This window comes from Diadema setosum, chromosome 14, assembly GCF_964275005.1.
Source record: "Diadema setosum chromosome 14, eeDiaSeto1, whole genome shotgun sequence".
Lineage (NCBI taxonomy): Eukaryota > Metazoa > Echinodermata > Echinoidea > Diadematoida > Diadematidae > Diadema > Diadema setosum.
The window spans coordinates 18,561,311-18,585,399 of record NC_092698.1 but is presented as its reverse complement, the minus strand read 5'-3'; the positions used below and the strand labels follow the sequence as shown (position 1 = coordinate 18,585,399).

General features: G+C 38.4%; 1 protein-coding gene across 1 annotated transcript in view; it reads left to right on the top strand.

Annotated features, from left to right (window-relative positions):
• LOC140237675 (uncharacterized) overlaps positions 1-4,804 on the top strand; it is a 37,224-nt gene extending 32,420 nt beyond the window's left edge. The window contains exons 6-7 of the mRNA XM_072317601.1: positions 862-1,041; positions 3,933-4,804. Coding sequence (XP_072173702.1) covers positions 862-1,041; positions 3,933-4,727 — 975 coding nt within the window. The 3' untranslated portion in view covers positions 4,728-4,804. The remainder of the gene's footprint in view (positions 1-861; positions 1,042-3,932) is intronic.
• The last annotated feature ends 19,285 nt before the right edge of the window (positions 4,805-24,089 follow it).

The following is a 24,089-nucleotide window of genomic DNA, read 5'->3' as shown; positions in this document are numbered from 1 at the left end:
TAGGGTTCATGAGGTCAAAGGTCAGGGGTCAAAGGTCAAGTGCAAGACTTCAAAATTTTACTATTACCCTCATATTTATGCAATGCCAGCAGGGTTATTTTTTTTTACACTTGGTGTATGCGTGTGTAACCTAATAGAAATTCTCTGGAAAGTTTTTTTTTTTCTTCTTTTTTTGCCTCAAAGGTCAAAAGGTCAAAGATCAAGTGAAAGTGCTGAACTAACTTTTTCCTCCATATCTCGGAAGTGGCTCAAGTTATCTTGAAACTTAGTACATATTATGCATGTTCTACCTGAAAGTAATTATCTTATGAATTTTAGGGTCAAAGGCCAGATGAAAATGGTAACAATTTACTATTCAATTCAGAAATTGCACTTTTTCTCCACACCTGTACCTTGAAAATTACTCAATGCCTAAATGTATGAATGGGTCAAAGTCAAGTTAAAGTCCTTAAATCCCTAGATACATGCTCTCCTATTCATAAAACTAAACCTAGGTCAAGGAAGGTGAACATTCAACACATTTGTGACAAACTTGTCATTTCAATATTTTGCCAATTTTTTTTTTTGTTTTCTATCGTTACACAGTGTGTAACATGAGTGTATATGAAACAGACTGCATGATAATGCATCCTCTTCCCGCCTCCTCCTCTGCCATCCCCCCCCCCCCCTCTGCCCTCCCCCCCCCCCACCCCCCGGCTGTTCGTCGTCACTTGTTTGCATTTTTTTGCTGTCGCTATCAGTTGAACACAATTCATATTTTGTTTATGTGTAGGTATATCTTTATATCTATCTATTATATGTGGACAAGGCAAAAACTTTTGACAAAGTGTATCATGTAATTGGATCTGCTGCCCTCCACAGGAGAGCGACCACATCAGTCGGGTAGAGGAAGCCATTACAAGGACCGTGGTTTGTGGGCTGATGCCTCCTTGGACGGAGAGCGTGACTGACAGCGATGACGACCGTGAGGATGAAGGCGGAACAGAGGAGGGGAGGGAAGGACCGAAGGAGACAAGACCATCATGGCTGAATCCCAATGAGGTACCCATTTTCCTTCCCTCTGCTGGATGTTATTGATATGTGACCCTCTACAACAAAAGAATCCTAAAGTTGGGGGAGGACGATTTTTCTGAAAATGGCATGACATTATTCCCTTACTCTTCCGCTCTAATTTCATATATAAGACGACTCATAAAAGTACTCGGTTGCAGAGATATCAATGATTTTAAGAGAGCTTGTCAAGTGGTTAGAGAAATCAGTGTTTTGAGTAAACCACTGTCAAATTTTTCCTTTCGATGCAGTCGTGCTCCAGGGGAGATAAGAGAGTTTTCACCTCTAGACAATAGAAGGTACGCCCCTAGCAACCTCCGTGATGTTCATTCAAGCCTAGCGCCAGCAGTGTAGCACCATGGATTGGGCGTTGTGCGAGCTTTACGCTTCGTTTAGCATCAGCCAAACGACTGACTAATAAGATCCCTCCATTGTTGCCAGGGGCAGAGTCTCTCTATGGCACTAAATCCAAATCTTCAGACACGTTTCTGTTCTGTTGAAACTCTGAAAATCATGGCCCAGAAAAATGCTTATTTCTTCCTTTTCCTTTGATTATTTAGCTTCAAAACTTTGGCAGATGATAGAAGAAACATGAGACTACAAAATTATGCCAAAATCAGAAAGTCAATGATTTTGGCCGATTTCAATTACCTGACTTCAAACTCGAGTTTTCTCAGCTCAGCAGTCAGCGACTTTAGGATCCTTTCGACGTGGCGGGTCACATAATTTAAACCCTACGGTTAGCAGCAATATCGCAGGGCAATCATATTCTGCAATTATTTGTGCAGACTTCTTTGCGAGCAATTCTTGGCTTGACATCACTGTTGATGTTTGTTGATTCTTCATTCAGCCCCAGGCAGAGTGCACCATCTAGTCTAGACAGGGGATTTCATGGTAGTATTGGCCTGACTCGGCATGTGGTGTACCTCACCAACTCATCACAGCTGGAAGGAATAGAGAAAAGAAATGATTACCCAGCATTTAATTCTCCAGAATTGACTATTTTGAAAGAATGAATGGGCAGTGGGGAAAATGAGTATTGGAAGAAAAAAAAAGAAAGTGTGATTGTAATGTTTAGATGTTTCTTTCTCTTAGCATAATAAATCTGATGAATGTAGTTTATTTTCTCTAGCTTACCTGGGCATTGTTAAAAGCTGAATTGCCTTTTCCAGTACTTTTTACTTATTTTCATTTTCTCTACATGTATGGTAGGGTTTATTTTGTGTTGTATATGATTTTATACTGTAGTGTTACTATAACTTAATCATGTATATTATTCACAGAGTACAACAGTTCATGGACAGCAAATTATCCTTGTGAGATTACTCCTTGCCTTTCTGTGTTGTACCTGCGATGTCGATACTGATGAGAATCAGTCTAAGTATTAATCCGGCTGATTGTGTTTTTTACATTTTTTTTTTATGCCTCCGCCACGAAGTGGTGCCGGAGGCATTATGTTTTCGGGTTGTCCGTCCGTCCGTCCGTCCGTCCGTCCGTCCGTCCTTCCGTCCGTCCGTAATGAATTTTGTGGACAAGGTAACTATCGAAACCTGTTGAGGTATCCTTATGAAACTTGGCATGTATGTGTATTAGGGGGTGAAGTTGTGCCTATCAACTTTTGGGTGCACATGCTCAAGGTCAAAGGTCAAAAGGTCAAGGTCAAATACATAAAATTTCACTATTTCCACCATATCTATTGAATGCCTGAAGATATTTTCTTGAAACTTAGTGTATACATGTATTACCCAATTAAGATTCTCTGGTGAAAGTTTGGGTCATGAGGTCAAAGGTCAAAGGTCAAAAGGTCAGGGTCAAATACATAAAATTTCACTATTTCCACCATATCTATTGAATGCCTGAAGATATTTTCTTGAAACTTAGTGTATACATGTATTACCCAATTAAGATTCTCTGGTGAAAGTTTGGGTCATGAGGTCAAAGGTCAAAAGGTCAAGTAAAAATATTAAAACTTCTTTTTTTTTCCGTACCTTGGAAAATTGTTCAAGGTATCTTCATGGAACATAGTATATACATGTACTGACTGGAAGTGATTATCTAGAGAATGTAGGGTTCATGAGGTCAAAGGTCAGGGGTCAAAGGTCAAGTGCAAGACTTCAAAATTTTACTATTACCCTCATATTTATGCAATGCCAGCAGGGTTATTTTTTTTTACACTTGGTGTATGCGTGTGTAACCTAATAGAAATTCTCTGGAAAGTTTTTTTTTTTCTTCTTTTTTTGCCTCAAAGGTCAAAAGGTCAAAGATCAAGTGAAAGTGCTGAACTAACTTTTTCCTCCATATCTCGGAAGTGGCTCAAGTTATCTTGAAACTTAGTACATATTATGCATGTTCTACCTGAAAGTAATTATCTTATGAATTTTAGGGTCAAAGGCCAGATGAAAATGGTAACAATTTACTATTCAATTCAGAAATTGCACTTTTTCTCCACACCTGTACCTTGAAAATTACTCAATGCCTAAATGTATGAATGGGTCAAAGTCAAGTTAAAGTCCTTAAATCCCTAGATACATGCTCTCCTATTCATAAAACTAAACCTAGGTCAAGGAAGGTGAACATTCAACACATTTGTGACAAACTTGTCATTTCAATATTTTGCCAATTTTGTGAAAATGTAATCACACATTGTCCACATGTACTATCTAGACCTATTTGGAAAATCATGCATTATGGCGGAGGCATACCAGTCGCCAAAGCGACATTTCTAGTTTTGTTTACCATGTTTTTTAAAATGAAAAGTAAACTAAGAATGTCCAGATCTATTACCACAGTTCTGTATTATTACCAAGGTATGCATATTATGATGAAAGCTTTTCATTCCTTTTTCCTGAAATGATTTGTGTGTGTTGTATTTCTGCATTTAGATACTATCAAGCAAAGAAACAAATTTGAATCATCTTCAGCTTGCATTGCAAGTAGTCCTGTCTCGGGAGCCACTCTTGAGGAGCGCTGATGTCAAGCCGACCGGACAGGAGGTGAGCGACGGCGCCTCCCTCATACAGCGGGGTAGTGAGGATGGCGAGAGATGGCAAAGTGGAAGGAATGTGAATCCAAGGAGCGTCATGCTGACAGGAGCTGACTGCCTTGAAAGAGACGATATTGGCAGCACGGTTATAATGCAGGTGGAGGCGGATCGGGCAAGGACAGAGTCATACGAGGAATCAAAGGACAGTAATTTGGCCGACAGCCTTTCCCGTCTGCACGGGAGTTCCCACATAGGAGCAGCACATGCCACGCTTGAATGTGGCTCTCTGGAGCCCTCCATCAAGCATGCCTCCAGTCAGCAGGAATTAGGGAAATTAGAGAAGCGAACTGACCCATTCAGGGGCTGCGATTACGCCCCGCCGGGCTCGCGAGCCAAACGAATTAAAAGCGGTGGAGGGGTGTTGCTGCCTGGTAGTCGTGGGATCATACCTCAGTGTCGCACAATGGCTGTGCAGCGCCACAGGTCAGTAGGGAGTCTCACTCCCACTCACGAGGGTGGGGACATCTCTGACTTAGAGGCTGATCAGACATTAGCCACTGTGGCTCCAGGCTCAACACCTAACGATAAACATTGTCCCTTTGAGCTCACCATGGCAACATTGGTTGAATGCCTCACACAACCACAAATAATAGCTCAAGTGAGAACACTGCTACTGGAGAGAGTGGGAAGGTAGATGAGGGGAAAAAACATCAACAACATAACTTTAGCATTGTTGCTGAATGGCTGGCGTATTATGGTGATTACATACAAGTTTTTCCAAGTTAGTCTTTAGTTGCAAAGCTGTTTTAATCTTTAGTAATATACTGACATCTCTCTTGACATTTTACTACTCTGCTATGTCTGGTGAAAATGTGTAAAAGGAGTATTCACTGGGCAGAGAAAGTTATGGGGCCAGGGGTTGCTAAAAGTGAATTAAGTAAAAGCAGATCTGCAGGGATATCGAGCAAATCAATCTTAGTTGCAGCTGTGAGTAGAATTTAAGTCTCAGGTGGCCACAACAAACCATGGCTATGTCTAGCAATGGATACATCTTATTCTTATTGATTTCATGTCAGAAACGGAAATACAGATTAAGGCGCGGTCACACTGCTCAAAAGTCACATATTTTTCTTTCGAGCCTTACGCGATACATGCCCGATTTGCACATTTCATGAGTTTGTCTGACGTGGAACCTTCGTAGTTGTCCAGCATTGTGCACCTGATTGGCGCTTTACGCGATTCCAGGTTTTGAGCAGCTCAAAACTCGGCTTCGCGTAAGAGTTTACACAGTATTGCGCTGTTTTATGTAATTTTTGCGTAGTTTGCGTAGTTCTTACGCAGACGATGCGCGAAATATGCATGGAATATCAGTGATCGTTCACGAAATGCTGCAGCTATTGCGCAAATCATGTGTGATTCATACACAGTTCTTTAGTGATAATGCTTAGATTATGCGTGGTTTTCCATGGACCTCGCTCGTCGCGCACAACCATGTATTTCCCCTATTTAGGGTCTTTGCGTGCCTATGCGCTGAAAGTGAGTGGTTTTGTTAGTAATTTTTGCTTGATCTTTCCGTAGTTCTTGCGCAATTCATTAGTGATTTTCATCGCGTACATCAGCAAAAATTCTCGACAAGCACGCACAACCAAATTTCTTGTGTGATTCATGCGTTTACACGACTTTTGGCCAGTGTGACCGATCCCTAAGAGTGCAATGAGAGCTTTGTAAGCTGATGATGTCATCATCTTGTTCATGTTGATTATGTCAATTCAACTTATTTATGAACTCACAGGAAACTGTAAATTTCCATATCTTTCTCACTTAAAGGTCATATAGGGCCTACTGTAAAAGTGGACATTTTTGTCGCGCTAATTTTCATTGAAGCAATCCCTCAACATGGGTTGTTGTTTTTTTTGTTGCTATATCCCATTTTGAGAAATTAAAAACACGCAAAATTCATCGTTAAATACCTGGCTGAGCATGAATAATTACTGCCACAAAAGGTTCCACTTTTACAGTACCGGTATTCCTTTTGCAAATCTTACAAACTTTTACATTGTTGAAAAATAATGTCTCTGAACATCATGTATGAAATGTATGATTTTATTTTATTTTATTTCTGAATTTCTTTTTCATACATAAATGAAATACAAAGTCAATTGAACAAACTAATTGAGCACAGTATAATTTGAATCTTACAGTTAAAACAAATAAATAATTTAATTCACATTCAAATCAAATGTATGAAATGTTGCGGAAATACACCTCACAATTCTTAAACAAATGAAAGACTAACCCCATGTCACTCGAGAATATGATCCCATATTGTACCGAGAGTCATGGTTGATATTTTTAGAGGGTCCGAATCATATTTACTGGAAATTAATAGTATTGTTTCTTCCTCCATGGTAAAAAAAAAGAAAGAAAGTTTCCAGCTTTATTACTCTGAGGAAAGGCTTGAATTATATACCTCTACAATATACCAGCTTATGAAAGGAATGCAATATTCAGGGTTGCATAAGGGAGGCACAGCTTTGTATACCATTCTTTTTTTTCTACCTCTACTTCTTCCATTCTATTTCTTTGATGTATCTTTGTTCATTAGTGCTGATGTAAACGTGGCGTGGAATTTTATTTGAAAATGTCATCAGCTTCCCAGTACAAGAAGCAACGATATAAAAAAACAACCCAAGAACAAAGTAAAAGACAACGATTTGCAAAAGGGATTGTGGTTAGACTGTTACCATCCTATTTCTGTGACCTTATTTTGTTCATTAGTGCTGATGTTAATGATGCGTGGGATTACATTTGAAAATGCCATCAGCTTCCCAGTTAAAAAAAGCAATGATATAAAAAACAACCGGAGAACAAAGTAGAAGACAATGATCGGCAAAAGGGCTGTATGACTTTAAGGGCTGATTATAGAACTCTGCCTATTTCTGTGACCTAACTTTGTTCATTAGTGTTTATGTTAACATGGCACGGAATTATACATGTATTAGAAAATGCCATCATCTTCCCAGTACAAGATCAAAGATTTGAAAATATAACTCAAGAACAAAGTAGAGGACAGTGATTTGTAAAAGGGATGTACGATTAAACCTCTACCATTCTATCAAATGTGCGATCTAACTCTGTTGATTAGTGCTCACGTTAGCATGCCGTGGAATTATATTTGAAAATGTCAACAGCTTCCCAGTTCAAAAATCAACCAGTGATAAAACACAACCCAAGAACAGATTCGAAAATAATGTATAAGGCAAGAAGGAGAATGTTTTCCCTTTTGTTTGTGAGTGACACCTTCCACCTTCCCTGAGTGAGGTATGAGTGTAGTTGTGTGGATGTATTTGTGTGATGATCAAAACAAATGGATTACCTCCTTTCTAAATTCACACCAACTTCACAATTTTTCCCATATTTCTACAATGGGCTTGTTACTATTCTGTGCAATAGAACCTTGTTATATTGGATGCAACAAACAAGGTGACCAGGTAGTTTTTGTCCCAACTCTTTACATTTCTTTATTTCCATACCTTGATATGTAGTGAGAAACCTGACAAAGTAAGGTAATATTCATGGCTTTTACGTCCTCATAATAGGTACCAGTGCTACGATCACTGACATTGAAAGTGGTATTGACCCCTTTGATTTTGCTCATATGTCCATTTGCTTCATTTCCACACTTCTATTACATTACATTGGCGGATCCAGAGGGGGGCGCACTGGGCCCGTGGCCCCTCTTCATTTTTTGTTTAAACAAAAGAAATGAAAAGAAAAAATGGGGGTGCATGCCTGGATCCGCCCCTGTATTATACTAGGGCAAGACCCACAAATGGAGAAAAGATTTTGTCGTGAAGTGATTGGAATGGAAAGTTTAATGGAAGAAAACCATTTGGGTTTGGTCAGAGCTGATGGGTCAGCCATAGTTGAAGATGTGACGTGTGTGTTTTTTTTTTTTTTTTTTTTTGTTAAATTGATATAAATTGGGTTATTTCAACTTGCTATCATTGGAATTAATCAATTCTAATGTAGATAAGCTTGAAAAGGTGCCTGCAACAAACTTTGGCCAAAAACAAAATAATTAGGTAGTCTTGCTTGCAACAAATTTTGGCCAAAAAACAAACAATAGAAAACAAAAGGTCAAAAAAACAACAAAATACATAAGAAATTGAAAAACGATAGAAAACAAAAAAGAAATTGAATTTTATTGTGTAATTTTTTGGCTCGAAAATTGTTCGACGTGTCTTGAGGAATTCTGACACAAAAGTTTAGAAATCCTTCAATTTTTGATGTGTAATTTAAGATGATTTCATGCATAAATTTGCATAATTTCTAAAAATAGAAAATCAATATTTTTGAATTGTATTGTATGGCCATATAATCTTGTAGTTGGCATCTCTATGTTCGGGCAAATTTTGCAGCGATCTCACCAAAGGCGGCCGAGATATGAACGGGGGGGTGGGGGTGGGGGGGTCAAATTGACACCCCCCCCCCCCAAAAAAAAAAAAAAAACAAAAAAAAAAACTTGGTCTCAAATAGCCAAGTTAGAATATGGTAATAAAAAAGCAGAAGAAGAACAGATTGACTTGGTCATGACCAAGTCAATCTTTTCCGTTTTTTAAGGGAGTTTGGGGTGAAGTCAACAATACAGGACGGATGCGATATGCACTGTAAAAGACGTTGGTGTTGGTCTCATGAAGCTAATGAGAACCTGTATGGCTTTATGCTGACGCACGCAAAAGACGCAATTTATGTACATTGTGAAGGTAATCCCGGAGAGTGGGAAGGAGGGTGTGTCAGCAGACACATGGCTTCGATGTAAAGATTCAAAATCTACATTAACATTGATTGTAAAGTGTTCAAACTTTTTTTCTGCTATTTTTTCTTCAGGTTGCGTGTACGAACCAAAACGGCTGCAGTTTCTTTGTCAGTTTTTAAGTGGAAAAATAAATTAGGCACAAGGTATCTCACGTCACCACTATCGAACAGAAAAAAAGACTCCGGTTACCGTAGGTGGGGGTGTCACGTTTACGACAGCAAATTCATGTTTACTTCTGTCCTCAGTATTTACCTTGTGGTGAATATATTATGGCAGAGGACGTGTCACACCTTTCTGGGCAAGCCTTGCGTGTGACTTGCGAAGAACAATTTTTACTATCCGGAGGTCCCCGCAGATGACCCGCACATGACAGTACCTAGCACGTATCTCGCCCATAGTCGCCCGGAGGTGCGCACGCAAATCTTTTTACCCGCAACCATGTTTAGGCCCTCTCACACCTTTCCGGGCAAGCTACGCGGGCTTGTTGCGTGCAGGGATTTTCGAGCATACTGTACCGGGCAATTTCTGAGGGCGGACAAGGATTTGTGCAAGTCAGTGCATGTGTCTTACCTGCTGGACGCGTTCTACTTAAATTCTACCTGCGGGTATGCTGTGTGACCTGTGTACCAGTCGCGTTGGGGCCGACAACTCGGTGAAGGAATTCCTCTGAGGGAATGGCAAAAGTCCCACAGAATGTCATTATCTTGGCTGCATACCGGGACTGTGAAGTACCCGCGTGGAAGTTGCCTGCGAGGTGCTGCAGCTAAGGGCCTTCTACTGGCGTTCTGCGTGGACCTCTCCGGGCATCCCCGCGACTCACCCGGAAAAATTTTTGGTCATGCTCAAAATTTCGCTGCCGTTAAATCGGACTTGCGTGCGCACCTCCGGGCAACTACAGGCGAGATACTCGCTAGAGACTGTCAGGTGCGGACCAACTGCGGAGAGCTCCGGGTAGCAAATTTGTTTCCCCGCAAGTCAAGCCGCAAAACTTCCCCAGATATGTTACGACAAGGCCTTGAGCGTACTCAAAACTTGTTCCGAGTGAGTCGTGGGGGTTCGCTGTCAGAGGTACACGCAGAACATCAGTAGGAGACCCTTACCGGCAGCACCTCGCAGGCAACTCCAATGCAGGTACTTCTCAGTACCCGTAAGTCGCTCGTAGCAGAAAACGTATCGGTTTCAAAGCTCTCACGCAGGTTACACGGAATACACGCAAGTAGAAGGTAAGTAGCACGCGTCGAGTAGGTAAGAAACAAGTGCGAAACTCGCAAACATTCTTGTCCGCCCGCAGAAAATTCTCCTGCGTGCTGGAAAATCCCTCCTCGCAACAAGCCCGCGTAGCTTGCCCGGAAAGGTGTGACACGGCCTGAACAGAATCACAGAAAGTTTATGGGTGTGCGAGCAGAAGTGGCTTCGCGTTAGCTTAATGGGGACTTCCGGATTATTTTCAGACTTCAGCATTTGAACGTCTATAAATTTGTTACCATAAGTACACTACCGAGTTTCAGAATTTATTAGAGTCATTAGTTATCTTCAGACGGTGATCCATAAAGTTCGAGGATAAGCTAACTTCTAGAATAAGCTCGTATCTAATTATGGGGCGCCAAGTGTCGCATTGTCTCTTTCGTCACGAAATCTGTCATTTTCGTCGTCAAAATGACAATTTCGTTGACGAAATTGCCATTTTGTGACGAGAGAGACAATATATGCGACACTCTTTGAATATACTGTATTGTGATTGGCTATTTTTTTTTTTTCTCCATAGGGAGCCATTATACTGATGGAGTAAGAAATAAGTATTGTGCAATTTCAGGTGAAATTTATTGATTTTATGTAAAATGGGGCATTTTGTTATTCCTGGCAATGTAGATGGCTGTTGATTTCGTGAAGACACAAATCACGAAAATTTTTGAAATAAAACAGTACGAAATGTGATACCTGTACAATATCACCGTTACAATGTTCTGCGAAATATACCACGGGTATGCAATACATTGTTTTACTGTTACGGCGTTACAATCCATTTGCATGAGAATATGAAATTGTCTGCGTGTGCGCGCGCATGTATGTATTCGCGTTTACTGTTGATCTGTTTCAAAGCCAGACCAGTCAACATTGCATTTTCAAGGAACAATGATAAAAAAAGTGGCGTGTTTTCGAGTTCTGAGGTGATTATGTGGATCTTCCCTTGACGACACGCCTCCACTGACGAAGGTTATTAAGGAAGGGAAACGACAGAAAGTAAAAACAGAACTGTGCACACTGGCACAAATGCGTTTGATTACTATACAGAGGACAGTTGCCTGTGCCTCACTTATCATGTTCGTCGTTGAATGTGATACGTGGCAGGAAAAGGCAAAAATATTAATCCACCAAGGACCACTTCATGGTATTCCCACCAGATGGTGCATCCGTATTTTCTGATACCCCACTCTGCCCCCGGTCATAGGGCTAACCTTGCCCCCTTCCACCCACACGGTGCCCCCATTCTACGAATTATAGGCCATTAATTTGATATATATATATATATGTGTGTATATATATATATATATATATATATATATAGATATATATAGATATATATAATACCAGTCCTATATGCGCATACACGCGCGAGCAAAATTTATGGTGACATGGCTGAAAGTGTAATTTTTAGTTATACATTGTATTTCATTTTTGTTCAGATACGCAGATCACAGTGTTCGTGCATTCTAGCGACTGTTGCCACGACATCGCTCGTGTTCTTCATGTCAATCTATAGAATCAGTAAAGTTCTTCATTACACATTAGTTTGATGGATCCCTTGGCGGCAGAATTTCCTTCATATTATACATAAATAACTTATTTTCCGTCTGTGAGAAGCAAACATGCACAACAAACCCCATGACGTTTGTATGTGTGATCATTGAATATTGAGAAGAGGGTTAAGTCTCTGATATGAAAAATAACTAACAGTTATTATCATGAATAAAGAATGAGACTATCTATTAAAAAAATAATGAACTTAATATTTTATTTCTTACATGCTACTTTAAAGTTTCGATGTGCTCAGAGTCGTAGACTACACAATAGAAGCAAAAGAGTGACTGCATAATATAGTTCCTCATTTACTAAAACATCATAAGATATAAACAAACGAACAAAATAAAAATGCTTGGAAGCTTAAAAAAAAGAAAAGAACGTGGAGGCACGAGTATCGTGAATTCCTCAAGAAAAAAGGTTTACAGGAAACGTGGTTTAAACACTTGTTCAATGTAGTTTCAAGGATAAAGCCATTTTTGTTCTTTCGTTGGCGTCAAAATGATATTGCCACTCAGTGCAGTTGGGGAAGATGATCCTTGTACAGTAGTTCCGGTGCAAAAGAAAATTATATCAATTAACCTTTGAGACCACCTACGATTGAACTAGGCTTACAAGGTTAAAAATATTTAGATCTGTCGCCGGGGCAAGGAGAGTACAGTGTACGTAAGTTTGGTCCAAGGAAATGTCAGTGGCGGTATACGATGTGCTTAAAGGGATCGTATAGTTTTGGTTGAGACCTAATTTCAGGTTTCTAACATTTTTGGTGAGATAATGAGAAACCTCTTATGAAATATGAAAGAGCATGTACTTCTATGAGGAATTCCACGTTTATTTGATGAAAATTGGTTGTGAAATGGCTGAGATATCCAAAAACGAACGATTCTGATAAACTGTGGGACCCACACTTTATTACGATTGCTTTGTTTTACATTGTTTTTGGATGTTTCAATCATTCCAAACCCGATTTTTATCAAATAAACTTTGAATTCCTCTTAAAATGGTATGCTCTGTGCTCTATCATAAGTGTTTTCTTGGTATCTCGCAAAAAAGTGAGAAGCCCAATTCTCATCTCCACCAATACTGTACCATCCCTTTAACAGGCAGGGCAGTGCCAATCTGGCCAAAATGAATAGGGGCCGATATGAAACCATAAGCATGATACCCAAGTTCCAAACTCGCTGTTGTCATGCCAGTTCCAGCTTATTCACAAATACATGTAGCTGTTTGAGCATCTCGGAATGGTCGCTTCTGTCACGTGATTGAGATGTCACGTGTTCCGGTCGGCAGATGCAAGATGCATGTCAGCATGTCAGCAGATGCAATTACGGTGTATGTACCCACATAAGGTCACATGATATATCGCACCCGAACTACACGCGAAGGCTACACGATTACCGAAGGACACACCGAGGAAACACGTTACAGGACGTGGCTCCACAGTGATTTTGCCTCCGCCATAACAGTTGCTGCCGGAGACCATGAAAGTCCACCGGCAGTCATTGAATACAATAGCTCAAGATGAGTTCAGTGAATGACCCTCATGTTTAAACGATCAGAGCCGAATATGAACATTTCCTTAATCGTGTGTCCATCTTTGCTTATGATGACGCCGGCCTTCATAACTTTCCTCACGACGACATTCAATCAGATTCTTGTTATAATTGTTATAATGAATAATGGATTGCGTAACCATTGGGAATATCAATGAACCCAGCAGAGAAATAAAAATAATGATCAAAGTAGTCATCTGTCCACGCAGATGCGAAATATGCAATACCACAAGGATTTGATGAACGAGTAACATCAGCCAACATAAAATCAACGCAAAAAATGTAATAAGATGAAGAAAGTACATAAAGAAGAAATCCACCCGCACCACCTCATATTCTTTAAAAAAAAGAAAGAGAAAAATATTCCCTACAGTACGGTACAAAAATGACAAAAATCGGACAAGAAATAAGGAAGATATGACGTTTTGAGATTTCACTTTTTTTCGGAAAAAAAGAATTCGAGCAAGTTGACGATGGCATGCTCTCACAATTTCTTATTCATTTCACATACAGAAATTAGAAAAAAAAAATGGCCCTCAAATTGGTTCAGCCGTATGAATATAAAACTTCCCTTAAAACCATCCAAAATAAAAACAAATGTTAACTTTGAGTTATCTTGGTATGAGAACATGCTTTTACTTGTATTACCAAAAATAACAATTTTCCGAATTTCACGTATAACATGTATAAAATTGTGAAGGTATGACATCATCAACTCGCTCATTTGAATATTCATTATTACTGGTCAAGAAATGTTTTCCGAAAAAAAAAATGTGAAATTTCAAAATGTCATATCTTTCTTATTTCTCTTCCGATTTTTGTCATTTTGTATCGTTCTGTAGGGAATATTTTTCTGTTTCTTTTCAAGTTCGTATATCATTTTTTTAAGGTGAATTTTCTCCGTAAGGGGGCAGTTGCGTGATCATCGATGTTATCATCAGTCTGTTCACTCGCACAAAATATCATACAATACTAAAGTCATATCAGTCAACATAGATTTAACGCCCAAAAAAAGTGATAAAATAATGAAGGTAGGGTCTACTTAGGAGACAGTAACGCTACACATTCACTCTATCTAGTACTACCGGTGGCTAAACAAATGATACTATATTAAATGGTATATCGATATGTCGAGGTGTCGAGATGGTCGAGGAGATTTTTAAAATGGACAAACTGGCCAGGATTATTCCTAACAAGGACTCCTAGCCGAAATATAAAGATACAATAAGATCTAACCATAAGACACAGTTCTAATCTATTTCACCCCACACTCCACTTGATATTGGTTCAGGGAAGCCCTTATTCTTCGTATTCATTGATCCAATTCCCCGGAAATGGCAGCTTCCTTTCCAAAAGGCTGCAAACGATGAGGGCGGGATTTTAATGTGTTAGATGTCGCCAGGTTTAGGAATTCGGAGGTGATTTAAAGGTGAGTTCGCCCTAAACTACAATATCAATTACGAGACTATGTAATATAGCACACAAAAGTATACACAATGTTTACGGGTGATATAATGATTATTATGTATTTTAACACAACGAAGATTTAATAAACTCTAAAAGGTTTCATCAAATAAGCACAACTTTCACTTACATTGGCATGCATAATATGCACAATAATTACCACTCCAATAAGTTAACGAAAAAAAAAAACAAAACACAGATGTTGCACATGTTCTTGTAAGTCTTTGTTTTTAGACATACTTGTGTATACTACATGAAAAATGTGGCCAATGCATTTCAGTCCATGTCAAGGGAATATTTCTTTTCTGTTTTTCTTCAAAATATAATTTTGTTGCAATGCGAAAAATCTGGAGCCATTTGTGAAGGTGCTATTGTTATGTGGAATTAGGAGTCGTTATTTCGCCATAAGGCATAATTTTTTTCACTCAACCTGGGCTAATTTTCGCATTTCGATGCTGATCAGTTTCAAAGAAGCCATTATTAAGTTCATTGCCGTAAGAGGAAGAATGATGTATATCAATATACATATATATGATATATGAGTTGATTTCCAGAACAGCATGAAATAGAAATAGCCAATGCAATGAGTTGATAATATTTATTATATTTGTTTTTTTTTCCAAACGGAAACACCTAGTCGCTCCCAAACATCTTCTTTATCTTTCTTTTTTTTTTAATATTGTACTCAAATAGACAAGATTAGCAGATAAGATGCTTCCAAAACTTTTTCCCTTTTGTGTGTGTGTGTGTGTGTGTGTGTGTGTGTTTGTTTGTGTGTGTGGTGCTGGTGCTGGAGTTCATCCAGCGAAATATGAGGCATATCTTGTAAAAAGCTTCTCTACATGTAGGGTCTTACTTTCTTACCAAAGACATAGATCCTTTAACTATGGCTGCACGCATGTTGCTCACATCTCTCGAAATGTAGAGCTTCTTCCTAAACCATACGTGTCGGGGCCGGCGGAGCGTTTTCAAAAGTGTGTGTGTGTGTGGGGGGGGGGGGGCACTTCCGGGATTCATGAGCTAACAAGCAAAAAAGAAAAAAAAATGAAAAAAGGTCTTCACCTCATTTTTCTCCTTCCATTTCCTGGTTTCTTTCTTCAGCTGACAAGTGAAAAAAAAAAAAAAAAAAAGGGTCTTCAGCCCCCACCCTCGCTTCCGCCGGCCATGCGTGTGCATAATTACCGCGAAGAAAATCGGAACAGATCAAAATAGAATATCAGTAACTAAATTCAACTCCGGCTGGAAGTAGATAAAATTTTGCCCATTTATTAAATGCTCTGTAACACCCTTTCCCAATATGCAAAGTCAGTATTTTTGGTTACGTGTATTGCGTCAACAACCTCCCTTTTTGTAAGTCATCTTTGATCACATGTTTTGCTTTAAAAGGAGTGGGTTAAGTTCTGCCTGTACAACTGTGTAGCTGTACATCACTCTCCCTATTTCCAATAAAGCATTGGATTAGCTCCCGTGTATCGCTTCAGGATAATAGCTGAGATGTGATTTTTGTTCCAAAAATCCCTCGTGTCTTCATTTTTTTTTTTACTTCTTCTTCTGAGGAAATCTTTTTTTTTTCTTCTTCTCAAATGCCATTCTTTTTCTATCTCATGTCATTTCATTCTATTTCATTCACTTCCACAACTTAAGTAAAAAAAAAGATAAACAGCGTGAAAAGCATAAAATACATAAGACAGTGCAATATATGCACATGCACTACGTACCAATGATGTATGACAATAAATGTGTGGCGGATGAACCAAAGGCTATTGACCTACAAATGCTGTTCAGCGAGAATAATGATGAAAAAAAAAAATGAACAGGCATGACTTGTGTCTATATAATTGAGACAGAAACAGATACAAATTATTAACATTTACTACCATTAATCATAATAACCATATGAAATGACAGGAAGGCATTATCCGTATACATGTATATGAATTCACAATCTGACAATAGTGCATTTTTTTCCTAGAATGCGGACAAAGAAGAGCAATGTTTCAGAGAATTTTCATATACTGTATCAGGGCCTGCGGAATCGCCACACCCCGGAAGTGTGTAAGTGGCACTAGAAAGAAATAGGTAGAAACCTTGAAATGTGCGCGGTAAGCTTACTTTTTGCGCTGAAGACCCTTTTTTTTTATCTTTTTTTATTTATTATTATTATTATTATTATTATTATTTTTTTTTTTTTTGCTTGTCAGCTGAAGAAACCCGGCAACCTACAGAACTACAGAAGTTGCGCTGTAGACCTGTTAGCTGATAAAACCCCGGACCGGAAGTGGCACCCGTGTATCTACACTATGAAGCTAAAATCTTGCTGACTCGTTATGGTTATTAAAGAACCGGAGCATAAAATGTTCTTTTATTTGTAACATTAGGCTTTTGCTCAGCCGCTCTGACCATCCTTTACTTCTTGGCTTAGCCATCGACATTTTTTTTTTCATCTCAGCACCACGTTATTGGTTTCATTTTTCTCTCTCATCACACACACACACACACACACACACACACACACACACACACACACACACACACACACACACACACACACACACACACACACACACACACACACACACACACACACACACTCTCTCTCTCTCTCTCTCTCTCTCTCCCTCTCTTCTTCCTTTTTTTTTCTTTTTTTATACGACAGTATTAAGTGTTAGGATTTGTCCTGGGTCTACTGTTTTACAGGCCTATTTAGGTTTCTATATTTCGTATGATTAAGTTCTGTAATTCCACTTTTTATGCATAGCAGTATATCAAACATGTTATTTGTATTCTTATATTTGGGGGAAATACACCGTACAAGCATTGCTTCTCTAGTATTCTTCCTATTGCCATGTTTTTTGTATGCGCAAAATGTTTTGCAAACATCATGTTCGTTAATTGTACATGCACTTATTTTCTGAAGAAAATGGTAGTTAGTTATTTCTGTTGAAGATAGCAAAATAAATGAAAAAAAAAAGATGGACAATAACATACTTTTTTTTTTTTGCTCAAATATCTTATAGTGTATAGCATCGCAAGACTCGTAATTAATGTTTGGTAGCTTATAATTCTCCACCTTCTTGAACAATATAAATTCACTTTAGTGTTTCTTCGTTCATTTTAGATATGAATCAGGAGAGCATGGCATCCTATTACTTCTTTACAAATACATAAAACAAACGGGTACATTTTTTATAAATATGTTTATGAAATATTAAGCTTTCGTTATAAAGGCGAAAGATGCGAATGTGGCCTTGAGTTTCTTGATGATTTTGAATGCGCACTTCTGGAATATTTCAACTTCTATCCATACGTCAGGCTGCACATCAGTTCCCCCCAATGATAGTGAAGTATACTATGTGAGAAGGAACAGTAAGATCAAAGTTTTATTTAAAAAAAAAAATAACAAGAATGTTTAAGCATGTTAAAGGTAGAATGTTTATGCCTATTCAGTAACACCATTTGTGTTTCTTAATTCCAATCACATATTATAATCATTCAAATTAGAATATAATATCTATATTTCCCTTCCACGTTAATCATTCATCAATCACATCGCCTTCAAATTTCGCTGATTGACAAAAGGGATTTTCAACTGTTCATACATATAAGATACCAACTAAACATATATTATTACTATATTCTAGGTACGCAATACATTTTTCTCACTATTATAACTGTTTAAGTCGTACATGAATCTCAATACTGTCGACAACCTATAGACTAAAGTTCCATCACGCCCATAAGAAGCACCGGACGAAAACATAATGCCCGTTAGATATACCAGACGAATTACCTCGCAGGCATGTGTGGCTATGTAACTGGCTATCGCAGGGTTGAGCAAATTACATCGTTAGCACGCTGATAAACGGGGTAAGCTAAGAGTCGTGTTAGCAATATCCCTCGTCGCCAAACATCACAGTTGATGAAATATTAAGCTTTCGTTACAAAGGCGTAAAATGCGAATGTGGACAAGCGACACCTTCCCCCTCAAGAAATAGAACCAGGGAGTTCGTACGTGCGACCCTTCTTGCAACGTACAGTGCTCTTCGTGAATAACAGCATTATCAGATTAAGATCAAAATAATGTGATCTCAGTCACTATAATGGGCGTCATCTCCTCCTGGCTGATACTGTATACGTCTTCACTCTAGACCAGAAAAGAGCAATTTTGCCACTCCTGTATTGTGGACAGAACTGTTACCATGGTGATTGTAACAGGAAGCTCTGCGACATGCATGAATCAGCGTATAGATATCGGGGTTACAGTTCTCCTCATTTCGCCGACGCGAGAAAATTGGAACAGAAATTATGAATTGTACGAATTGAGTGAGTTCAGGATATGATAATCTAGCCAAGAACCCTGAAATGATGCTGCATGTAATTTCCCATTTTTCCACGATATTTACCTCCTCCAGTGTGTGAAACCTGCGACCGGCTGAGGTTATGTTTTCGGTTCCGTGTGTTTGTCTGTTTGTTTGTTTGTTTGTTTGTTTGTTTGTTTGTTTTGTGTACAAGATATCTCAAGAACAGATGAACGAATTTTCACAAAATTTGCAGGGTGTCATTCAGGAGGTAAGAAAGAAACGATTAAATCTGGGGCCATGGGTTAAAGGTTGAAGGTCATAGGGGTCATAAAGTACATACGCAGAATAAGCTCTCCCAATAAATCAACAATAGATGAGCAGATTATCATCCGTGTGCAGATGTCCCTACACCACTATGTATGTGTTCAGAGTGAAAATATACTTATACCTACGAAATGGCGGTATTTTTAATCGTAGATGCTTGGCGGAGGTCTACCTTCTCGGAGTGCTCCTCGGCAGTGTGCGACGTGGTGTGCTGTGCAGGTCGACAGGTTGCCGTTTCTTCGCTATTCACCATGCGCAAACATATACTAGTACACGAAATATATATATATATTTTTTTTTGCCTTGAGAGTTTCTTTTCAAATCTGTGAGCAGAGGTGACTCCAAAATGGTAGTATTTACTGAGGGGCATAGGCCTACTGGAGACACCTAGACCCAAAGTTTCAACCAGAAACTCGTAATTAGGCAGTATTTGAGGGGAGGTGATTTTTCATCACAAGTATGACTGGGACATCATTTCACAAATAGTGTACTATTTAGAAAATGTCATTCAAAGTGACGTCATTTTCTAAATAGTGTACCGTGGAGTCTCAAACATGGTAACATCTGTTCAAAGTTCATATAATCTCGTGAAACTCTTTCAAGCAATCACTACAGGATAAATTTGTGATCCAAAATATAATAAACGACTTCTATCAATGAACATCGTAATAATGGGAATTCATCGTCTCGGTGTCATATTATATGTCACACTTCATTGTTAAAACAACGGCAACCATCATCAACGAGCGAGTACCACAGCTACCACTTTGCTACTATTACTACATGTACTACCTACAATATTTCCTTTAACACTTCCACACACCGGTACTCTGCCTACTGCTTCAGTAGCAGTAACTGCCTACAGCATGTACTGCTACTACTACTACTACTGCTGCTGCTGCTACTACTACCACTACTACTACTACTACTACTACTACTACTACTACCATTACTACACTATATACTACTGTTACTACTACTGCTACTACTACTACTGCTGCTGCTGCTACAACTACTACTACTCCTACTGCTACTACTACTACTACTACTACTACTACTACTACTACTACTACTACTACCACTACTACTACTTTGGACTACGACTATACTACAACGGTGCACTCCCGTTATAACGAATACGGTTAATAGCAAAATTTTCGTTACAACGAAGTCAAATGCAGGACCCCAAATGTCATCTACATCGCTTTATGTACTTAACTGTTACGAAATTTTGATATAACGAACAAAACTGCCAGTCCGAGGACTCCGTTATTATGAGGGTGCATACTACTACTACTACTACTACTACGACTACTACTACTACTACTACTACTACTACTACTACTACTACTATTACTACTACTACTACTACTATTACTACTACTACTACTACTACGACTACTACTACTACTACTGCTACTACTACTACTATTACTACGCGCTACTCTATTACTACTACTACTACTACTGCTACTACTCTACTACTATGCTACTACTACTATGCTACTACTACTATGATAGTAATACAAAAATACAACTATGCCTGTTACTATTCCCGTTATTTTTACATTTTACTACTGCTGCTGCTATACTACTACTACTACTATACTACTACTAACATGGCAGTATATATTACCACTACTATCATGGTTCATCATAATGGTATGCTTTCTATTGCCATACAACTCTGACTATACTATTAGTTTCATCGATACTCTCAGGCCCTATACACTACTACTACTACAATTACCACTATTTTATTACTATGTTACTGCTTCTGCTAAATTTACCTGATAACAAACCCACCACTTCTAATACTACTACTGCTACTACTACTACTACTACTACTGCTACTACTACTACTACTACTACTACGACTACGACGACGACTACAACTGCTACTACTACTTCTACTACTACTACTACTACTACTACTACTACTACTACTATTACTACTACTTGTATACTTACACTGCTGCTGCTTCTGCTGCTTGAAGAGCCTACTCCTGCTATTACTACTACCCCACCTTACAGCTCATCCTGATGCTATTCTGTTTACTAATGTTCTACTGTTCTCATTTCTGCTAATACACTGTACTAGAGGGGCCGCGGAACGGGGGGGCTGGGGGGGGGGGCTGCAGCCCCCCCCCCCCCCCCCCCACACACACACACACACACTTTTGGTCGGCAAAAAAAAAATCGGGAAAAAAAATCGGAAAAAAAATCACAACCCATTAATTTTAATTTCCAAAGATTCCACCCTCAGATTCTTGCCATCTAAGCCGGGGGGGGGGGGGGGGGGGGTGTTCTTGACCTTGACCCGGCCCCTGTACTATGACCACTTTTACTCTCTGTGCCTAGTATTACTGATATTACTATTTCTTCCACCTGACCACTGCTTCTACTATTCATACTATATTTATTCACAACTCTGCCTATAATATGCAACTTTTTAATTTCTGGTTAAACTATGGGCAGAGGTGACTCAAAAAGAACTATTCAATGAGGGGTTAAGCTTCGAAGTAAAAAAGTTCTTTTGGAGGCATCGAAGCCTATAGTTTTAACCAGAAACTCGAAATTATGCCAATTATATTTGTTTTATATTTTGGATCAAGAATATGTTGAAACTACAGAAGGGGGAAATGGGGGAAAATGGGGGAAAATGCGAGGCGAGAAGTCGGGTTCTGTGGTGGATGCGATGTTGTGAAGGGACCCTACGTACGCTGACGTTAAGAAGCAGGACACAATGTCAGCACTGCTTTGTGATGTTACAATCGTTTTGTTCGAAAATGTTGCATTTCACGGAGTCACGTTACGAAGCAGTGCGCAAATAGTACTCTATGGAGTATCAAACATTCTGACAAAGCTAAAAATGCCTGTAATCACGTGAAGCTCTTTTAACCAATCACTAGAGGATATGTTTTTGATTATATATATATATATATATATATATATATATATATATATATATATATATATATATATATGTATATATATATATATATATATATACATATATATAAATAAAATGAATAAATATATATATATATATATATATATATATATATATATATATATATATATATATCCCTAGTTGGCACCTTAGGGAGACATATTGGGGGGAAGTGTCTTCATTAGGGAGACAACTGGTCATTAAGGAGACAATTTTCGTGTCTCCGTTGCGTAAACTGCCATTGAACATGTATATAATAAATTTGCATATAAAACAAATGGAAATGTCTTCCAAATGACCCATCTAAGAGTATATATATATATATATATATATATATATATGACCGACGAGCACTCAACTTGTATGAGTAAAAGGGAGTTAGTCATATTTTGTATATCAATTGATTGGTTAATTGGTAGGCCTATATACAAAGACTGACCAGCAGCACAGGCTGAAAGGATAAGTTTTCAACAGAATGGCTACAAAGATAGCTAATGTAGTACTATGCAATTTGATACATAAATCTAGATAAACAATAGCGAACAGTAGGTAAACTTACACTGTGTGTCCACATTCGTACCTGGAATTTACATCTACAGAAGAAATTGAATAAGGAGTGACGTTACGAAGCAGTGCGCAAATAATACTCTATGGAGTATCAAACATTCTGACACAGCTAAAAATGCCTGTAATCACGTGAAGCTCTTTTAACCAATCACTATAGGATAAGTTTTTGATAATATATATATATATATATATATATATATATATATATATATACACTTAAGTACGTGACATGTAAGCATCAAAATCAGTAATCGCTACATAAGTAAGTGCAGAAATCCAAACTGTATGCTTGAAGTGAAAAAAAAAAGTATAATTAAAATAAAAAATCAAAGGTGATGAAACAGATCAATATTATAGAAGAATAACAAAAACTATTGTGTTCATTCGGCAGACGCGTAGGTGAATAAAGTTTGGCTGCAAGACGGGAAAAAGCATCGACTGGCAACGGTAAGTACCGTACATCATTCAATGTCACCCATTCTCGCACGAGGTTTGAAACGTGTTTAGCTCACCAGGCACGTACGAGTACGTCACTGACAGTGTTGATGGGACATGTGTGATTAATTCGCCTATTAGCTGTGCGTATTTGGTTCTATAATGTCACTGATATTTCTTGCTCGTACTATGATTAATGCAGAATTGGAAAAGGTGACTGAACAGTAACTGTTTTGAGCAAGTACATTGTCATTGACTGTTCACAAACCAAAATATGCTCTTCAGCAACACAGTCTATTCTGTGAGTACGGGAATAGTAATACAAGCGGTTGATTCCCAAATTAAATCTTATTCAAATTTCCTGTAATTATTGTAGACTATAATAATGTACTCTAATATATTCTTGACTCGAAGTTGTTCCTCAATACTTAATCATTTCATAAATAACCTTCTCGGCGTTTTTATAAGTTTCACTTTCACTGCCTACCATGCGAACGCGATTAGCTCAGAGCACATGGTATTAATACTGGCCCAAGTTTTTGGAACTTACTGCATAACAATATAAGAGTTTTTTCTTTCAATATTCATTCTAAAAGATATGGAAGTCTCTTCTTTTACTATCTTATAACTCCACAGAATTGAATGAGCCTATACAGGCCTGTCATTATTATTCATCTGCAAAATTCTACATTGCCCAAATGTTTATCGTTACTATTACACGAGTGCAGTTACCACAGCATTTATTTATATACAACTTTGTTTCTCTTCTAGTCATTTCCCCAATTAATCTACTTTTCTTTCACTTTTTACACTTCACAGCTATACTTCTGGATATATATAC